Source organism: Chenopodium quinoa, unplaced genomic scaffold (assembly GCF_001683475.1).
Source record: "Chenopodium quinoa cultivar QQ74 unplaced genomic scaffold, ASM168347v1, whole genome shotgun sequence".
Classification (NCBI taxonomy): Eukaryota; Viridiplantae; Streptophyta; class Magnoliopsida; order Caryophyllales; family Amaranthaceae; genus Chenopodium; species Chenopodium quinoa.
The window spans coordinates 367-17,234 of NW_018745519.1; the positions used below are offsets into that span (position 1 = coordinate 367).

Consider the following 16,868-nt stretch of genomic DNA (forward strand, 5'->3'; position numbering starts at 1 on the left):
TTCCTAATGCCGCCAGGCAACCGGTTAACTTTTGGGCCTCCTTGACAGTTCGAGGTGATTGCATATCAATCACCGCCTGGACTTTCTCCGGCTTGGCCTCTATGCCTCTTTGATCAATCAAGAATTCGAGAAACTTCCCAGACTCAACACCAAAGACACACTTCTTGGGGTTAAGCATGACCTTGTGCCGCCTGAGTGTGGTGAAGGTTTCTCGGAGGTCCGTTAGGTGATCCTCTTGGAGCTTGGATTTGACTATCATGTCGTCTATATACGCCTCTACATTCCTTCCGATCTGATGGGTGAAGACCGTGTTGATCATTCGTCGGAAGGTAGCAGGCGCATTCTTCAGCCCAAATGGCATCACCGTGTAGCAGTACAACCCCTGATCAGTGACGAAGGCCGTCTTTTCCTGATCCTTCTTCCATAGGGGAATTTGATGAAAGCCTGAGTAGGCATCCATGAAACTCATCAAGGCATGGCCGGCTGTCGAGTCAACTAGACTGTCTATCTTGGGAAGCGGATAGCTATCCTTTGGACATGCCCTGTTCAGGTCAGTGTAGTCTACACACATCCGCCAGGTACCATTCAGCTTTTTGACAAGTACCACATTAGCTACCCAATCCGGGTAGTAGCATTGCCGAATGAACCCAGCGTCAAGTAACTTTTTGACCTCGGCGGCTGCCGCCTGAGACCTTTCCTCGCCATGATCCCTCTTCTTTTCCTAATTGGCTTTATCTTGGGATCAACAGCTAGCTTGTGGACAGCTAGATCCGGGCTTATGCCTGGCATCTTTCCACTTCAAAGGCGAAGAGGTCTTTGAACTCTTTCAGAAGTTGGAGCAAGTCTGCCCCCAACTTTTCAAAAGCAACCGTCCCAACTTTAATGGTTCTATCAGGACGGTTGTCGTCCAGGACGACATCAATGCTTTGACCAGCCGGCTGGGGCCGGGAGTCATCCGGCCTTTCCCCGGCTAGTGATTGCTATTTCATTCTCTTAGCGGGGGCCAATTGGTCCGCCTTTCTCTTGGTACCGCCTGCCTTAGGGACAGGCCCGGCTTCTTTGTCTTCGAGGTCAGTAGGTTCCTCGCGGGGGCCGGCTGCATGGGCGGTCGGCCTAACGTCTGAGAGATAGCACTCTCTAGCCGCTTTTTGGTCCCCGTTTAGGGAGCCTACCGACCCATCATCCCTCTCGAACTTAATCAGCATGAGAGAGGGGATGATTACCGCCTTAGCCTCATTGAGGGTTGGACGCCCCAATATGAGGTTGTAGGCAGTCAGCTCCTCGACTACCAAAAACTTGACGACCATGTGTCGCCCTTCCCCCTTGCCTCTCAGCCGGATGGGCAGATCAATCCTACCAACCGGATGCAGACTTCTGGGAAGACGTCTTTCGACGCCTGGCCTTCGTCCTCTGAGGCGGACAACTTCCTGATGTTGTCCTTGGCACCCCGAATGGTAGGGCCACCACTAGCGAAACCGCCTGCAATGGTGTAGATGTGCTCTTCATCTGTGTCAGAGCTCACCACCGTCTTCTTAGACGACTGCCCTCCGTTTGCAGGGTTACCCTTGGACTTTGTCAGGTAGGACTTCAAAGCCCCCTCATCGGCCAACCGGTCCAATAGCCGCCTGAGGCTATAGTAGCCATTGGTGTCATGGCCAATGTCCTCATGGAATTGGCAATACTTGCTCTTATCCCGATTCTTGACAGCGCTCTTTAGGGGAGCCGGCTTTTCAATAGTCAAGAGGTTTTTTATCTCCATGAGGATGGAGGAGCAGTCCTTGTTGAACTCGTACTTGGGGACGTACGGTTCCAACTTCTTTTGCTTCTTCTGGGATGGCTGACCTGGGCGGTCAGCTGCCCAAACTTCTTTTCTTTTCTTTTCTTTTCTTCCTTTCTGGCCGGCTGCGGGAACCGGCTCTCTTTTACGTCAGACCGCCTGGGTTCTGACGTGTGCTTGACGGCACAGAGCTCCGTCGCCTGTATATAGGCTTCAACTTCCATTAGGGCCTCCTGGAGGGTAGCGACCCTCTTGCGAACTAGGTCGAACTTGAATGTCGACCCATCCTTCAGACCCTTGAAGAAGTCTGTGTACGCAACTTCGTCAAACAGTCCTTGTATCTGAATTCTCATCAGATTGAACCGCCTGACATAGGACCGAAGTCCCTCCTTGTCACCCTGCCGGATCGCCCCTAGATCGAGGCTGGTTTTCTTGGCTGGGATATTCATGGAGAAGTTGGACGCGAACAGATATGCAAGCGTCTTGAAGTTATTGATGCACCCCAGCCAGCAAGTTGCCGAACCACTGTTGGGCTATGCCCTTTAGTGTTGCCGGGAAACATCGACACCAGGCGGCGTCGTCCAACCCCTGTAGGTACATGAGGTTGGTGTACGCCATCAAATGGTCTTCTGGGTTGGTGGTGCCATCGTAGGTACCAACCAACACATTCTTAACCTTAGCCGGCTGTGCCGCCTCGGTTATTTCGCGGGAGAAAGCCAAAGGCTGTTCCCCTAAGTTTAGCAGCCTGAGCTGCTAGTCCATGGGCTGGACGGTGTTTGTCGCCATTCTCCCAAAAGGAGAATGCTGCATGTATGGTGATCCAGCTCCAAATGGCTGTTGAGTCCCAAATGGAGCCTGATGGATCACATGAGGGGCAGTACGGATGGATGTGTCGTGCGTGTGGCTCCTCGGGTGAGTTTCCGAATGCTTGATCGAAGAATTACGGAAGCTGTCTGGGTATGTCGACGTTGAAGCCGTCTGGGACATACTCTAACCTCTCTTATCTTCGATAAACAGCCGGGCATCTGTGAAAGTCTTTTTTGAACCATCGGTTGTATTTGCCGGATGGCCTTTCGCTGCCCTGATTCGGGGAAACGAATCTTTGAGAGGTCGATTAGGGGCCCATCCCCCCCTCTAGGCTTTGGGTGAGGGGTAGGCACCCGGTCTTTGGTGGGCTTCTTTCCTGAAGCCCTCTTGGGCGACTGGCCCTTGTTGGAACCAGCTGACTTTTTGAGGATGTCGGTGATTTCCCCTTTGAAGCCACTCATGAGGTTCATGAGCTCATCTCTGGTGACGGGGGCCGACCCCTCCGCCGCCTGGGTCTGTCCGGTATGCTTGCCGCCTGGGTTGTTGGGGCAAGCCTTGTCTAGACCTCGTTCCCTTCTTTCTTTGGAACGAGTGCGCCTGGAGGTTTCGACATTGCAGTCGTCCCCACTTCCACTTTCATGATCCGTGTGGACCACAGGGTCAGCCGTGGGCCGGCTGCCCTCTGCGTTTGGTACATTTTCAGATGCCATCCAAGTGGTACTCTTCCCACAGACGGCGCCAAATGTTTCGGGGGTTTTTGAGGTGTCCCACGGGAGAGTTACAGCACCGGGAATGTACGCCTGACTTCTGTACCTGCAAAACCACGAAACTCCAGTTGGGTGGAGTTTCGCCTCCGACGGTCAAGTTAGAACAACTTCGGATGAAATTACGTGAAGGAGGTAAATTAATTCTCTCGGATTCCGGGAGATTCCGCAATTAATATTGCTCGGGTTTTGTGGATGTATTTCTGTATGTCAATAAATGAGGTAGATTCCTCTATTTATAGCAGATGGGCCTGCTCCCCCATTGGGGGTACGATACCACGTGGCATCCATTGGTTGGATGCCCATGGTGCAATGGGGGGATGACACGTGTCAGATCCCCCATAGGGCCACGTGTCCAGGGTAACTTTTACCCTAAACAGTAGTAGTAATAATAATAATAAATTAATGATATTCATGATAAAAAAAATATATAAAAAAATAAAAAATAGCATCTCAATGCCATACCTAACACTTCATTCATTTTCCATTTATCACTCTATTATTCTCATGTGATAAGATCCATATCATATTTGCTAAATTAGTAATTTATATATACCTAATTAGCACTAAATATCAAGGTTAGTCCAAACAATGCTAGCTAGAATTGCCCATATGAGTGATGTTAACTTACACTCAACTCGTTACATATTTTATTTTCATAGCTTTTATATGAGAGTGGTCAGAATGTGGGTCCCTTTTGTTGCTACTTCCTGTTGTAAGATCTCATTCGTGCATAATTCTCTATATAGTGGTCCATAAAACTCATGAGAATCGGCCAGTTCTAGTTAATGAGGTGGGAACTTCATTGTCAATTTTGTCATTGATTATTTTGAAAGTTGGGCCCAAGGGTTCGTCTATTATATATTATGGTTAACAATTGGGTAGTGATCCCCTATTTGGAAAAACGTATGTAAAGAGGAAATAAAATGAGTTGGTGAACGTACTGTTTAGCATTCAAGCGGGTTTATATAAAAGAAAAGGTAACGAGGAAAAAATGTATTTTTTTTTTTGTTTAGAGAGTCACATGGGCGGATGAGAATGTATCCCAAAATCTATGAATTTGGGAAGAAAACTCTAACCACTTACCTGTCCCTCACTCTCTAAAACCTGAAAATCTGATATCATTATGATGTGGATTTTTCAAGACTCTAACAAGGCTCGTAAGTTATAATAATATTGGATTTTTGGATTTTAACAAGAACTAAAGAAACTACACGAAAATAAAAAGGATAATATTCTAATTCTCGCAAGTCGCAACTAGAAGATGATCACGAGTCGCAACTAGTGGTATTTTTATTAACAATCAAACGAGCAACGCTAAAAGGATTAATTCCCAAAATAAATCTCTCTTCATTATTTAGAATCACTATTGATATGCACCCATATTTATAGGGTGAAAAATTGTACAAAGATAAGATAGGAAACTAATAATTATCATATCCTAATAAGATAAAATATTGAGAATCCTAATCCTAATATATCTCCTAATCATATTTGTAACCCACTACTAAATCTATCCTAAAAAAAGAAAAATTAAACAAATAAATATCCTAATGACTAAAACTCTTAAAGTCTAAAAATAGGAAAAATCAAAAGGTAAAAACCCATAGGCATAAATCCTAATAATTAATAATAACTAAAAAATAGTGTAGCCTTTTTAAAAACTCTATAAATTTTCAAGAGAACCCATGTTAGACTATTGCTCTGGCATCACTCTCGAGAAATTATATACTTAAAATTGAAAATGATGTTAGTAACTTAGTTGCAAGAAGTTTTTAAATGGGAGGATTTAATTTTAACAGTGAGTAGAGGGATTTGGATATCAATCATATTATTCAACTTGTAGACTATGGAATAAGAGGCTTTATTGAATGAGACATTTGGCAAATGATTTAAAGTGTAAGAAATAGTTTGTTTATAGTTAAAGATTTGATTAATTAATATCATACCATCATTTAGTATAGAATTTATACCCTCGTAAATTCAATATTTAGACTTCAAATATTAAATTTGACAAGTTTTTTGAAAAATAAACTGGTGTAATTTTATTGTGATTTACTCATATATTTAAGTATAAAAATCGATTTTTGGAATGTGTACATCACCCCCTTGATGGGTTGGCTGACTTGGCTCCTTTCACAGTTGCACACATCTTTAGAATACGGTTTAGGTGGACCTTAGCAAATTGACATTTTAACATGGGGTGGACCATGTATACTCAATACTCTATTACTCCCCCATATTTGTACACAACTTATGTGCTTGGAAGCACTAGACATATACCATACTTGATGCTACAAGTAAGAGACTATGTGGACTAGGAGAGGAGGGACCGCTCTAATTGAATAATTGTGATCTTTATGTAGACATCAAACGTCATTTTTGGAAAAATAGGTGAAATAGTGTTACACGACATTAAACATAAGAGACTACAGTAATAACAAAATGTAGGCAAGATTGAATATTAATTCTAAGTTACCAACTAATTTAGTTAATTTTATTTTTATTTAAAAAGTGATAACCACCATATAATACATGAGATAAAATTCTGTTACATATCTTAATAAAAATAAATTAAAAAATTACGCCCAAGTTAGTCAACGTGAAGTGACAAGTCGACCTTTTTATTTTTGGGTGGATTCGTTATTTTATTTCTTGTACATAGAGCATATTGAAATTGTAATGATTCACATCATTAAATCACACACCCCAATTGATTTTTGAAAGTAAATGGAAGGTCTTATGGTCTTACGGAAACTCAAAACGAAAAAGATACAAGTGGGACATGAATGAAAAGCAATAGAAAAGCCAATGTCACATTCTCCTACCATTTTTCATGTCGTTCCAAAAACCTATAAGCCCACTGAGAGCTTCACTGTCCTAGATGAGAAATGATAACTTATTACTTTACACACACCTTAATTACATTCACAAATTTCCTCCTTCTTTTAACTTGACCTATTTGCATTATATATTTAATGAAAAAACACTTCTATTTGTATAATGAAGGCACATTCTATTCATGTCATATCCTAAATATAATCAAACATCTGAAAGCAACAGAAAAAGATAAGAAATTTTCATCCTTATATACCATAGCTAAAAGGATTCAAACTTAAATTACAAAGTAAATCACGAACTATCCTTACTCGGTGTAATCACTATGATGATTAATAAGTATAATCAATCTCATTATGTGCTTATTCTACCTTACATAAAACAATCCTCCAATAAACGAGTATCATAAGTAATACGGAGATACGAGTATTGCTTTGACAAATACACATATTATCATCCGTTACTTTGACAGTTCACCTTTATCCACCCTCAATTGACAACTACTCAGGACTCGATCGGTAAAACCTATTCGTTATCGCTAGTTTTACCAAACAGAACATACGAGTGTTACATATAATACGAATATACGAGTGTTACAATTTTAAGTGAAACGGAGGAAATACAAGATAATCAAACTACTCCACCATGGTTCGAGGGGAAAGGAGAAAAGATGTCACTGTCGGTAAATGTACGGACAGAAGGCTAGGGGAATGACCACTCCCCAAAAAAAATACTAGAGAGTGGGACCCACATCCATACCTGATAGGACCCACTAAATTCATACTGCTCCGTCAGAGATGGAGGGCGCTAAATGGGCCCCACCTCCTTCTCTTCCTCCTCTCCTAGTCTCAGTTCCTAGCCTACTACAACAGTATCTCTATTTGTTTTTTTCTTCCCACTTTTCATTTTCAGTGACCTATTTTATCTAAAAATTTAAATAAAAATGAAAATCTCCTAAAAAATCTGGGTCACCATTGTCTCCAAAAGTGGAAAAAGGAGAGGATGAAGCAAGGTTGTTTTGTTTGTTTGTTTGCATTTTTTTCAGAGTGATTATTTTTTGGAATTTTAACCAACAAAAACAAAAAAAAAAAGAAAAAAGAAGAGAAAAAAGTGGCTGATTTTTTGTTAACCTCTCATAATCTTTCTTGTTATTAGCCTTTTTTTTCTCTGTTTTATTTTTTACTTGCTTTTCTTTCTGTGAACTGAACCTTCATTTTGTTCTTCTTCACTTCAGGTATTGATTCTATCTCCTTTTTTTTTTTTTTTTTTTTTTTGGGTTTATGTTTTTAGTAAATCTAGGGTTCTGTTTCTTTTGTAATCTTGAATTTTGTGATATTTATTTTGTTGGGTTTCTAGTGATTGAACTTTTGTTTGGAGTTTTGTTGTTTGACATACGGAAAAAAAGGCCTAATCTTTCTTTCTGGGTTTTATGTTTTTTTTGAAGACTTACTGTTTTTGGCATTATTTGGTGTTCATTGTTCATTTATTAAGGTTATATTTTTGTTGGGTTTTTGAAAGTTTGCATCTTGCTGTGTGCTGGAATATGGGTTGATAATTTATGTTTCATTTTCTGAGGGTTTTGAAGAATTATGATTGCTTAGATTTTGATGTTTTAATGCGGATTTTTCATGCTGGGTTATGTGCATTTTTGTTAAATGTTAAAAAAATCTGGTTAGAGATTGCATTTTGTTCTCCGGCTAATTAATTTGTGCAAAGTTGGAGGATGTTGTTTGATCTTATGTTACTTAGACTTGGATACTTATGTTTGCCACGGCTGGAGATGTGTCTAAGTGTTAGACTCGGCTATTTAATGTTAATAAATTCATGTTTTTGGTATAAAATGAAGAGTTCGAGTGGTGGGATCTCACCCAATTGAATGTCATTTTTTGTAAAAGTAATAATTTTTGGGGTTAAATTCTGTGTTATTTTGTTCCCTTATCCTATATAAGCTTATTTTTAGTGTCAGATTAGTGAATTATTTCTTCTGGCATTATTGTAGGGGTGAAAGTTCTGAGAAACACTTATTGCGGGTGGTTAAGTGAATTGGAAGCTGTTGTTGAAGCTGAATACTGATAAGTAGTATGGAGAAGAGTAAAGTTGATGGTAATGTCTCTTTTAGTGGTCACATTAGTCATGGACTCGCTTCCTCGACTGGCGAGAACAAAACAAGTGTACATAATCCTAGAGATGCCGAGGTTTCTACTGTTTTGTCTGAAAGGTTTCACTCTGCACAGCAGACTTCTGTCAGGAGCGATCTGAGATCAGAAACTGGACAAACCTCTAATGGAAAGAGGAAAGAACCAGATTATTCATCTGTGACGGCAGAAGTCTGTCATGAAAGTCATACCAACAAGGGGCCTGACCATAATAAGCTACTCAAAACTGATTCAGCATCATCTAAAGAAAGTGGTGAAGTGGTTCAGCTAAGTTCAGTTGATTCTACTGATCCGAAACCATGTCAGTCCTCCAATGAAGATTTGGTTGAGAGGAAACCATTTTTAACTCAGTCACATGAATCAAAAATTGTTTTTCTAGAGCATGAGTCATCCGTTGTAACTACAAAATCAGATTCTACAGCTATTAGTTTGCAAAGCTCACGTCATTGTAACTTTGATCTGAATGAAGGTATGGAGGAAAATGGAGCAGAATTCCACAAAATTCCACCAATATCAGTGGTAGCAAAGGTTGGGGTTCCTATGGGCTTGCCTCAGAAACCGTTGCAGTTTGGTGGAGAGCTTGGATGGAAAAGGTCAGGAAATATCAGCGCTTTCCGTTCCACTTCTTTCATGAATTCTGAAAGAGGAAGTATAACTAACAGTAATAGAGGGTTTGACCTCAATGTTGCTGCAACAATGGATTCAGAATATCCTGGTGAAGAGACTTCTGTGGACTTCACTTCAAAGCAGCCTGAAAAATTTCTCCTTGACCTGAATTGCCAAAGTGCAAGTGATGTAAATCATCATAAAGCTAGTGCATCAAGTTTTGATCTAAATGACAATCCTGTGATCGAGGATACACAGAACTACATTCATCATAATCAACACAGTGAAAACCAGCAGCTGCTCAGAAAAAGTGTTGCAGCTAACACAGCCACTTGTTTCAGAGGAAATGCCAGTCAATCCAATTTTGAATTGGGAAGACCTTCATACTGGGTTGATCTTAGTTCTATGCGAGGCTTTAGTCACGTTCAACCCCACCCTTTTCTTGTGGCTGCCCCGACAGCTGAGCAAGTGCAGATGATGATACCTTCTGGACTTTACATCGGAAAAGTTAACAATTTATCCCCTACATTACATCCCCCTAGTCTCCACCACACCTTAACAATCAGCATGGTGCTGCTGCACTTCCCCAAATATCAGGTTCTGTTCTTGCAGCCTACCCTGGGGCTGTCCAATTCCTGGAAAGTCCTCAAGGACTGAATCCTCATGCTTTAGCAAACATGAGACCGACTTTCTTTCCCAATGGTAGTATACCTCTTATGGAAAATGGAAGCAGGGGATTTGGCACCCCGGAGCTTTTGATTCCATTGAAGAATGGATTTTTTGAGGCAAGAGAGAGGCCAGTTGAACAGGTAGCTTTGCCGCCTTCTCAAATTAATTACAGACAGATGGCCTCCTGGAACTAGAATTAAGTGAAAATCTTATTTATCTGATCTAACAGTTCTAGTAATGCAATGTACATAAGTTGAGTAGCAACTAGATTCTAGACTATTGTAGATTGCTTACGGGAAGTCAGACAACAGTTATAATTGGGATTTACTACACGATTGGGTCCTCGTCAGTTCATCTTTTACACTTGCTTCAGATTGGCATAGGCGTTCATGTATGTTATGTATTTGATTCTCAAAGATGGTGAAGTCACATTTATTGAAGTTGACTTAACCATAGAACTGCAAGTGTTTGAATCTTGTTCTGACATTGAGGTTAGTTCTGTACAGAGTACTAGTTTGCATTTTTCAATTTGATCTAGCCATGTTTTGGGATTTATTTGATGTTTGTAAGTTCTTTCTATCTATGTTTCCTAGAATTTTCTTGTGCTTTTATTATACATTCTTTGCTTATTGCTCAACTGTTCGCTTTGCAATTAGTTGGACATCAATAGCATGTCATTCTGAATCATTCTTTTTTTTTTTTTTTCCTTTTTTTTTTTCTTTTTTTTTCACATAAAACCTACTTATGTTCATTGTTTTGTTCTGTCATTTTGTTGTGAATAGTTTGTTGAAGTTTCTTACAAAGATGCCAATTTGATATGTTTGAATAGAATGAAACTCCTCATAGTGACTTCTGAAGAAAGAATATTTTGCTCCCACAGTTATGTCTGGTATAGCAACCTTCATGAGCCCCATATATAGAATTCATCTAGTACATTTGTTGATCAATGATTGTTAGTAGTCGCCACTTGATTGGACATAACTATATGCACCTTGTCCTCAATGCCTTAGAATTTCAGAATCATCAGATGAACTGAAGGTTTGTTAATTGTATCCTAACACCTTGGCCAGTCTAAGCATTAACAGTCTTCAGATGCGATATACTCTGCATTTCTTGTTGGCTTTGGGAGAACACTACTTTGGGCTTTATAAAGTTGTTGATAACACACTGTAGTCTCCATTAACAAAACTGAAATTTGGTATGAAAATTTTCTTTAACCCATAATGCTTTCTGTTATTTTGTCTATCGCAAAAATACCAACATTATATATTGAAACTATATGCGAATGACTCGAGTAATGTTATGATTGAAAATCTAACATGTTAGGTGCCTATTACATCTGACCAAAGTTCCTTCCTTTGAAACAAGTATTGTAAAGACTGAACTGATATCTCAAATACTAGTAGAAAAATACACAGCTTTTGATTGAATTGATTACAGTATTTAACAACTATAATTACCAAGATTGACAAGGGGTGGAATATCAAATTTCGCAAAAGTACTTCAAAACCATAGGACACCATCCTTTATTTAAAAAATTATATAATAAAAAAAAAAATAAAAAAAAAAGGCTTGTGAAACATGGACCTTGGGCTCAACTTGCAGTTTGTCCAAACCGTTTATTGGGCCCAGCAAATTTACCAACATTTTTTTAGTAGCTAAGGAGAAGCGTTATGTTGTACTTGTATATTACACATACCAATCGGACTCAATCTAACAAACAACTAAACAAGACCTTATGTGAGGGGGGAGGTAAGAGAATCCCACGCCAAAAAATTGTTAGTGAGAAATTAATGGAGTAATGATGCATGAGTTGTTTGTTTTTGGAGATTAGGGACATTAAGTACAAGCTAATGTTTTAAAATTTATTTTTACCATATTTGGAGATTAGGGACATTAATGGAGTATAGCATATGAATTTTACAATAAATCCAGTAATCTTTTTTATGTCCATAAACAATAATGAAATCGTAGAAATTGACAATAATTTAGGAAATCTCCCATACAATCATCCAAGTACCGTTTTAGAGTTTTAGTTGTAGCACCATAATCCTAGGTCGTAAGCTTGTAACTTATAAGTGGTTTGCCATATATGTTCGTACTATATAATATTGTACATTAGTTAATGATATATGAATATAATTACATAAATTTATGAGATTGGAAAGTTTTGCTTACTAAATCTCAAGAGTAAATTATTCCAATCTCCTCCTACAAGAAGCAAAAGACAGTGGAGGTCTCACTTCATTTCGTACTTTCCTGGTCATATTTCACACTTTATTTATTTTCATAAAGCTGTTATAAAGCAGTTACATGCACTACAATTCATCCACTTCCTTCTCTTTTTTCATTTCATTTTTTAAAATTTATTAATTTTATTTATAGCAATTATAACTTTGTAAGTATGCTTTAGAATGAAGAAATGAAAGTGATGGGTGTAATTCACTAGTTTTTGCATGTTATATTACGGGGTGTAACATGTACTTTGGACCATCTAGCCAGGCTGGTTTTCACTACAATTTCAGTTACCTTTATCTCAAATTTTCAAATTATGTTTTTTTTAAGGGATTTTTTGCATACCCATATGTCTAAGTTATAGATGTTCCAAAGATGTTCTATGATAGAACATAGAAGTAATTAAGTAGATAGACGATTAAACAAGATCGAATCCTTACAATGTACGTAACTCTCCATAGTCTCCAAGGCATTCCACCTCCATTGACAAACTTCGGATAGGAGTCCATTGGGAAGCCTATTGTGCATTGCTCGCCTATTAATCTAACTCTTTATAGTGTTGATATTATCATATTATCTCTTTTAAAAAAATATATCGACACGAGTAATAATAATAAAAAAAAAAAAAAAAAACTAAATTGTAATTTACTAAAAATGAACTTAGATCATATAATATACGAAGTATTAAACAACTAAGGGACAAATGTAGTTAAACAATTTAGGGACAAATGGAGAAATTTATAGAGTACCCCTTTTGTAAATCTATATTAGTAGGCAATTACGCAGGATATGATGAGGAAGTACTTAATTACTACTTAAAAATAAATGCAAAAAGGTGAGCAATATTCTACTCTTATGGTGTGAATGTGATACTCGACAAACATCCATCTTTGACGACAGAGGTCAGATCTACACGATTACACACCAAACTTCAAACATTTTTTTAAGAATTTTTTTTTATTTGTTATTATTAATATTATTTATTTATTTATTTATTTTTGGGGTTGAATAAATAAATAAAGATGAATATTGAATAATAAAAGGAGGTAGGGACTAGGGAATATCAGCGCAGACCATGGCATTAGCATCGGTAACGCAAGGATCTTCGCTTAGCTTTTCAGTGAATCTTTGTTTTTTTAGTTTACTTTATAAAAAATTGAAGACCACAGACTGTAAATGTCAACTAATTTGGTTAAATTCTTCGCTATCTTTGAATGAAATTACATTAAATCTTGTCTACAACATTGTCTATTTTACGAATAATTACACCCTCAAACAAAAAAAAAATGTTCTCATAAAGTAGGTGATTATAATGCTATAGGTTGAATTAGCATTTGCATGTGGAATATTGAGTATGATGCTTTCTAGCTTAGTCTCTATATATTCAATAACCAATAAGACAGCGAACCAACGATATCAATAAGGATTGCAAACACATGCGGTTCTTCTCTTGATGAGTTGATTCCCTTACTTTCCATATTAGTCTCCTTACTTCATCATTTCTACTTTAGACTAGCTTTATTTGTTAATGAATGGATTAGGATCAATGTTTAATCCATGATTAAGAGGAGATCAACCATCTCTAACGAGGACCTCAACATTTCCTCTCCGTTCTTTTTTAATTTTTAATTCTTATGACTTCTTTTTATGTCTCATATATAAGCTTCTCAAACCAAAAACTAAAAAACGAGGTTATTCATTTCCATATGCTAATGTGTTCCAATACTGCTTTCCTACTGTTAAGAACTAATAAAAATCTACTTGTGAATTGTCACGCATTGAAGTTACAAATATCCTTAAAATTAATGCCAACTAAATAAATTTTGCATCGAACCTCATTTGTTATTAACGAGTGTATCTCAAACCCATATAATCCCATCCACCTTTTAGAATCATTGTTTCTTAAAGTTTCTCAAAACTATTTGTACGAATAATGAGAAAAAATAAAAAAGCTTTACCTGATAATTTGTTTTGTTATACTCCAAAATAAAATCAAACTATATATTCGTGCATCATCATCATTATCATCATCATATTTTACAAGTCCCTAGATAATAAGGGTCAGTATAATTCTATATTCCAGCTTCTTAGGCCTTGTTTAGTTCACCTTATTTTTACTTATTTCAGAAAAAATAAGTTCAGATCAGATCAGAAAAAATAAGTTCAGATCAGAACATCGTTTTATGTGCGGTTTTTTATCGCTAAATATTCTTAATTTCGTAATGAAAAAAATTGTGAAAATTACATATTAATAAACTACACATTATTACGAATTTAACAAGATCCCACTTGATATATTTTTTCCTTATAGATTATCGTACACTTAAGGTCAAAGTTTGGTCAAATCAGACAATCAGATCAGATCAGATCAGGTTAGAAAAAATAAGTTCATATCAGATCAGATCAGCATAAATAAGGTGAACCAAACATGCCTTACATATAAACTAGTTCCATTTGACAGACTGTACAATTTCTTGCATGCTTTTGTCCCTTTTATTATTGTAGACAACATTTTAGATTTTAATTAAACAACTTAAATTGTTTTGCTTGATCAATGCTATTCCAAATATAATCAAACTATATATTTGTATTGTTTTGCATGATCAAGTAGTATATTCCAAATTACAGCGCTTAAACAACTTCACAAACGCCTTTGAATACTTCGTATTTGTTTTTGGTTAAATTGAAACTTTAATTAAATTAATCCAAGTGTGCCAAAACATACATAAATAACCCTTTATTTTTCATTTTAATTACTTGCTTTTTGTATATAAGAAAGGAAAGAAATATAATCAATTTTTCAATGTAACCTCGGCATATACGAAGTATATACATGATACACGAATAAAAGATACATTTAATTAGACATTTTTGTTCATTTAGTAAAATCACAATAATATTCAATACAATAGACTTTTTATAATTACACATTTGGTAAAGCACTAAAGCCCCAAATGTTTCGGGGTTTTTTTGATGTGTCCGGGAGAGTTACAATTCCAAGAATGCCCTTCGCCGCCTGTACCTGCAAAACCACGAAGACTGCGGTTGGTTGGAGCTCCGCCTCCGACGATCAAGTCAGTTACGTACAGGAGGAAGATAGTGCGTAAAATAGTGAAATTACTTCTCGCGTAATGGGAGAATTCCGCAATTAATATTACTCTTTGGTGTAAGTGTATTCAATTTCCTTGAATGTATTTATGAATGCCCATTAATGAGGATTCTCCCACTATTTATAGTGGGGAGCCTTGGTTCCCTATTTAGGGTTTCTAGGACACGTGTCAGCAGGGGATTGGAGCCCTGCTGACCAATGGCTGGGTGCCACGTGTCGCTCAGCCATAGGCCACGTGCCTGGGGTATTTTTACCCCAAACATTTGCCCCTCTCAGGTGCTGACGTGGCAAGGTGCCACGTGGCACCTGAAAGAGAGCTGGCGCATGCTACATTTTTTTTTTTTTTTTTTGAATTTTTTTTTTTGAATTTTGAACGAAATCTCTTCAAATTCTAACTGAAAGAGGGGGAAAAGCAGAAGGGGAAGGGTCGCGTCCCTTCGCCTTCTGAGGCAACCCCTATAAATAGGGGAAGAAGCACACGAGAGCTCATTTACAAACTTCGTGAATTTTCTTGAATTTTGAGAGCATCCGGTACTTGAAATTCAGGGCAAACGGAGATTTGATAATTTTAGAGCAGCCGGTTTTCAGACCGCCTGTAAGGTAGCAAGCAAGAAAAAGTTTTTTCATGAGGGTACCCCAGAGAACCCAGCCGGTCTTCAAACCGTCTGTGTCTTCGCAAGCATCCCCAAGAAATTTCTTGAGGTTTCAACACTCTTCTACTCTAGGTACCGTCTTTATTCCTTCTCGCTTTTCCATGTATTTCCGTTTTCGTCTTTTGCTTGCATTTTTGTTTATAAGTCCCATAGGTAGATGGACCCTTTATACCCATACCCGGAACATAGTTGTGAACTCAGCCGGTCAATTAGTACGGCTGAGTCTAGAACTGGATCTGCCGCCTCTGATCTTTGGAATTTCCCCTTTTCAACGCCTGTATCGACCGACTCCGTATCTGTGCAGGACACAATGGCAAGAATTAGGGGAACAGCTATGGACCCCAATTACAGAGGCGGAGACTCAAATGAGTTATCGCCTAAGAGACAAGGCCCAGACGAGGCGGCTAGAGAACCATTCGGCGGCACCCCCGCCACCCCAAGCGATAGTATTCTAGGCTCCTACAACAAGGAGACCTCTCCGGCTCAGGAGGCTGAGCAGCCAGGAACTGCCAATGAGGGTCCCAACTCCCCATCCGGCTCTGATGACGGTCGCATAGAAAGCAGTAGCTCCAACTACTTGACCATGTCTGAAGATAGTGAGGAGGCGGAGAGGCCTTCGTGGCAAAGTAGAAACGACCCTCTCATGATCGTCGTCTCTTTCAAAGACCGGGCCCTCATGCGGTCTTCCCTACTAGAGTTTATTACCAAGCGACCGCTTGGAAAAGGATACAAGATGACCGTGCCGGGGGAGTTCGGGACGGTTGTATGGGAAGATGACCAACCCAACGCTTTTGGAAATTTAGAGTGTGGTAGAAGAGAGCCCTCTCCTTGAATGGAGAGGTCGCGACTGGAAGCCACAAGAAGCCGCGCCCGCGGCATGGGCGTGGCCAGGCATCTCCAAAAAGTTTGGCGAAATCTGAGATTTCCCTGTCCGCGCCCGCGGGCTGAAATGCCACACCCGCGGGGCCATTAGGAGCGCCCGCTCCTCTGGTGGAGCCCGCTCCTTCTGGCAGTTGCGGATTCGTTTATTCTTTTAATTGCGAAAATAAAAGAAAAAACGGGAGTATGCTTTTGCTCTCTCTGGTTTTTCCTCTCCAAGTTTTTTCCCTTTTCTTCACAATTTCATCAAGAAACTTGCAATCTCTTCTTGAAATACTCTATCAATGAAGTTATTTCATTAAGAATTTAACCATCTTATCACACATCTTTGTGCTAAGTGTGTGGTGTTGTCTATTGTATCTCAAAGTGAGTTTC

At 38.7% G+C, this 16,868-nt stretch overlaps 1 protein-coding gene across 1 annotated transcript; it reads left to right on the forward strand.

Annotated features, from left to right (window-relative positions):
- The first annotated feature begins 7,053 nt into the window (after positions 1–7,053).
- Positions 7,054–9,605, forward strand: LOC110715263. The gene is made up of 2 exons (XM_021893827.1): positions 7,054–7,420; positions 8,186–9,605. Exon 2 carries the CDS (start codon positions 8,268–8,270, stop codon positions 9,603–9,605), a length of 1,338 nt encoding a protein of 445 aa, XP_021749519.1. The 5' UTR covers positions 7,054–7,420; positions 8,186–8,267.
- The last annotated feature ends 7,263 nt before the right edge of the window (positions 9,606–16,868 follow it).

Bases quoted from the DNA above. Each gene is read 5' to 3' on its own strand.
- LOC110715263 (XM_021893827.1), top strand. From the start codon at position 8,268: ATGGAGAAGAGTAAAGTTGATGGTAATGTCTCTTTTAGTGGTCACATT.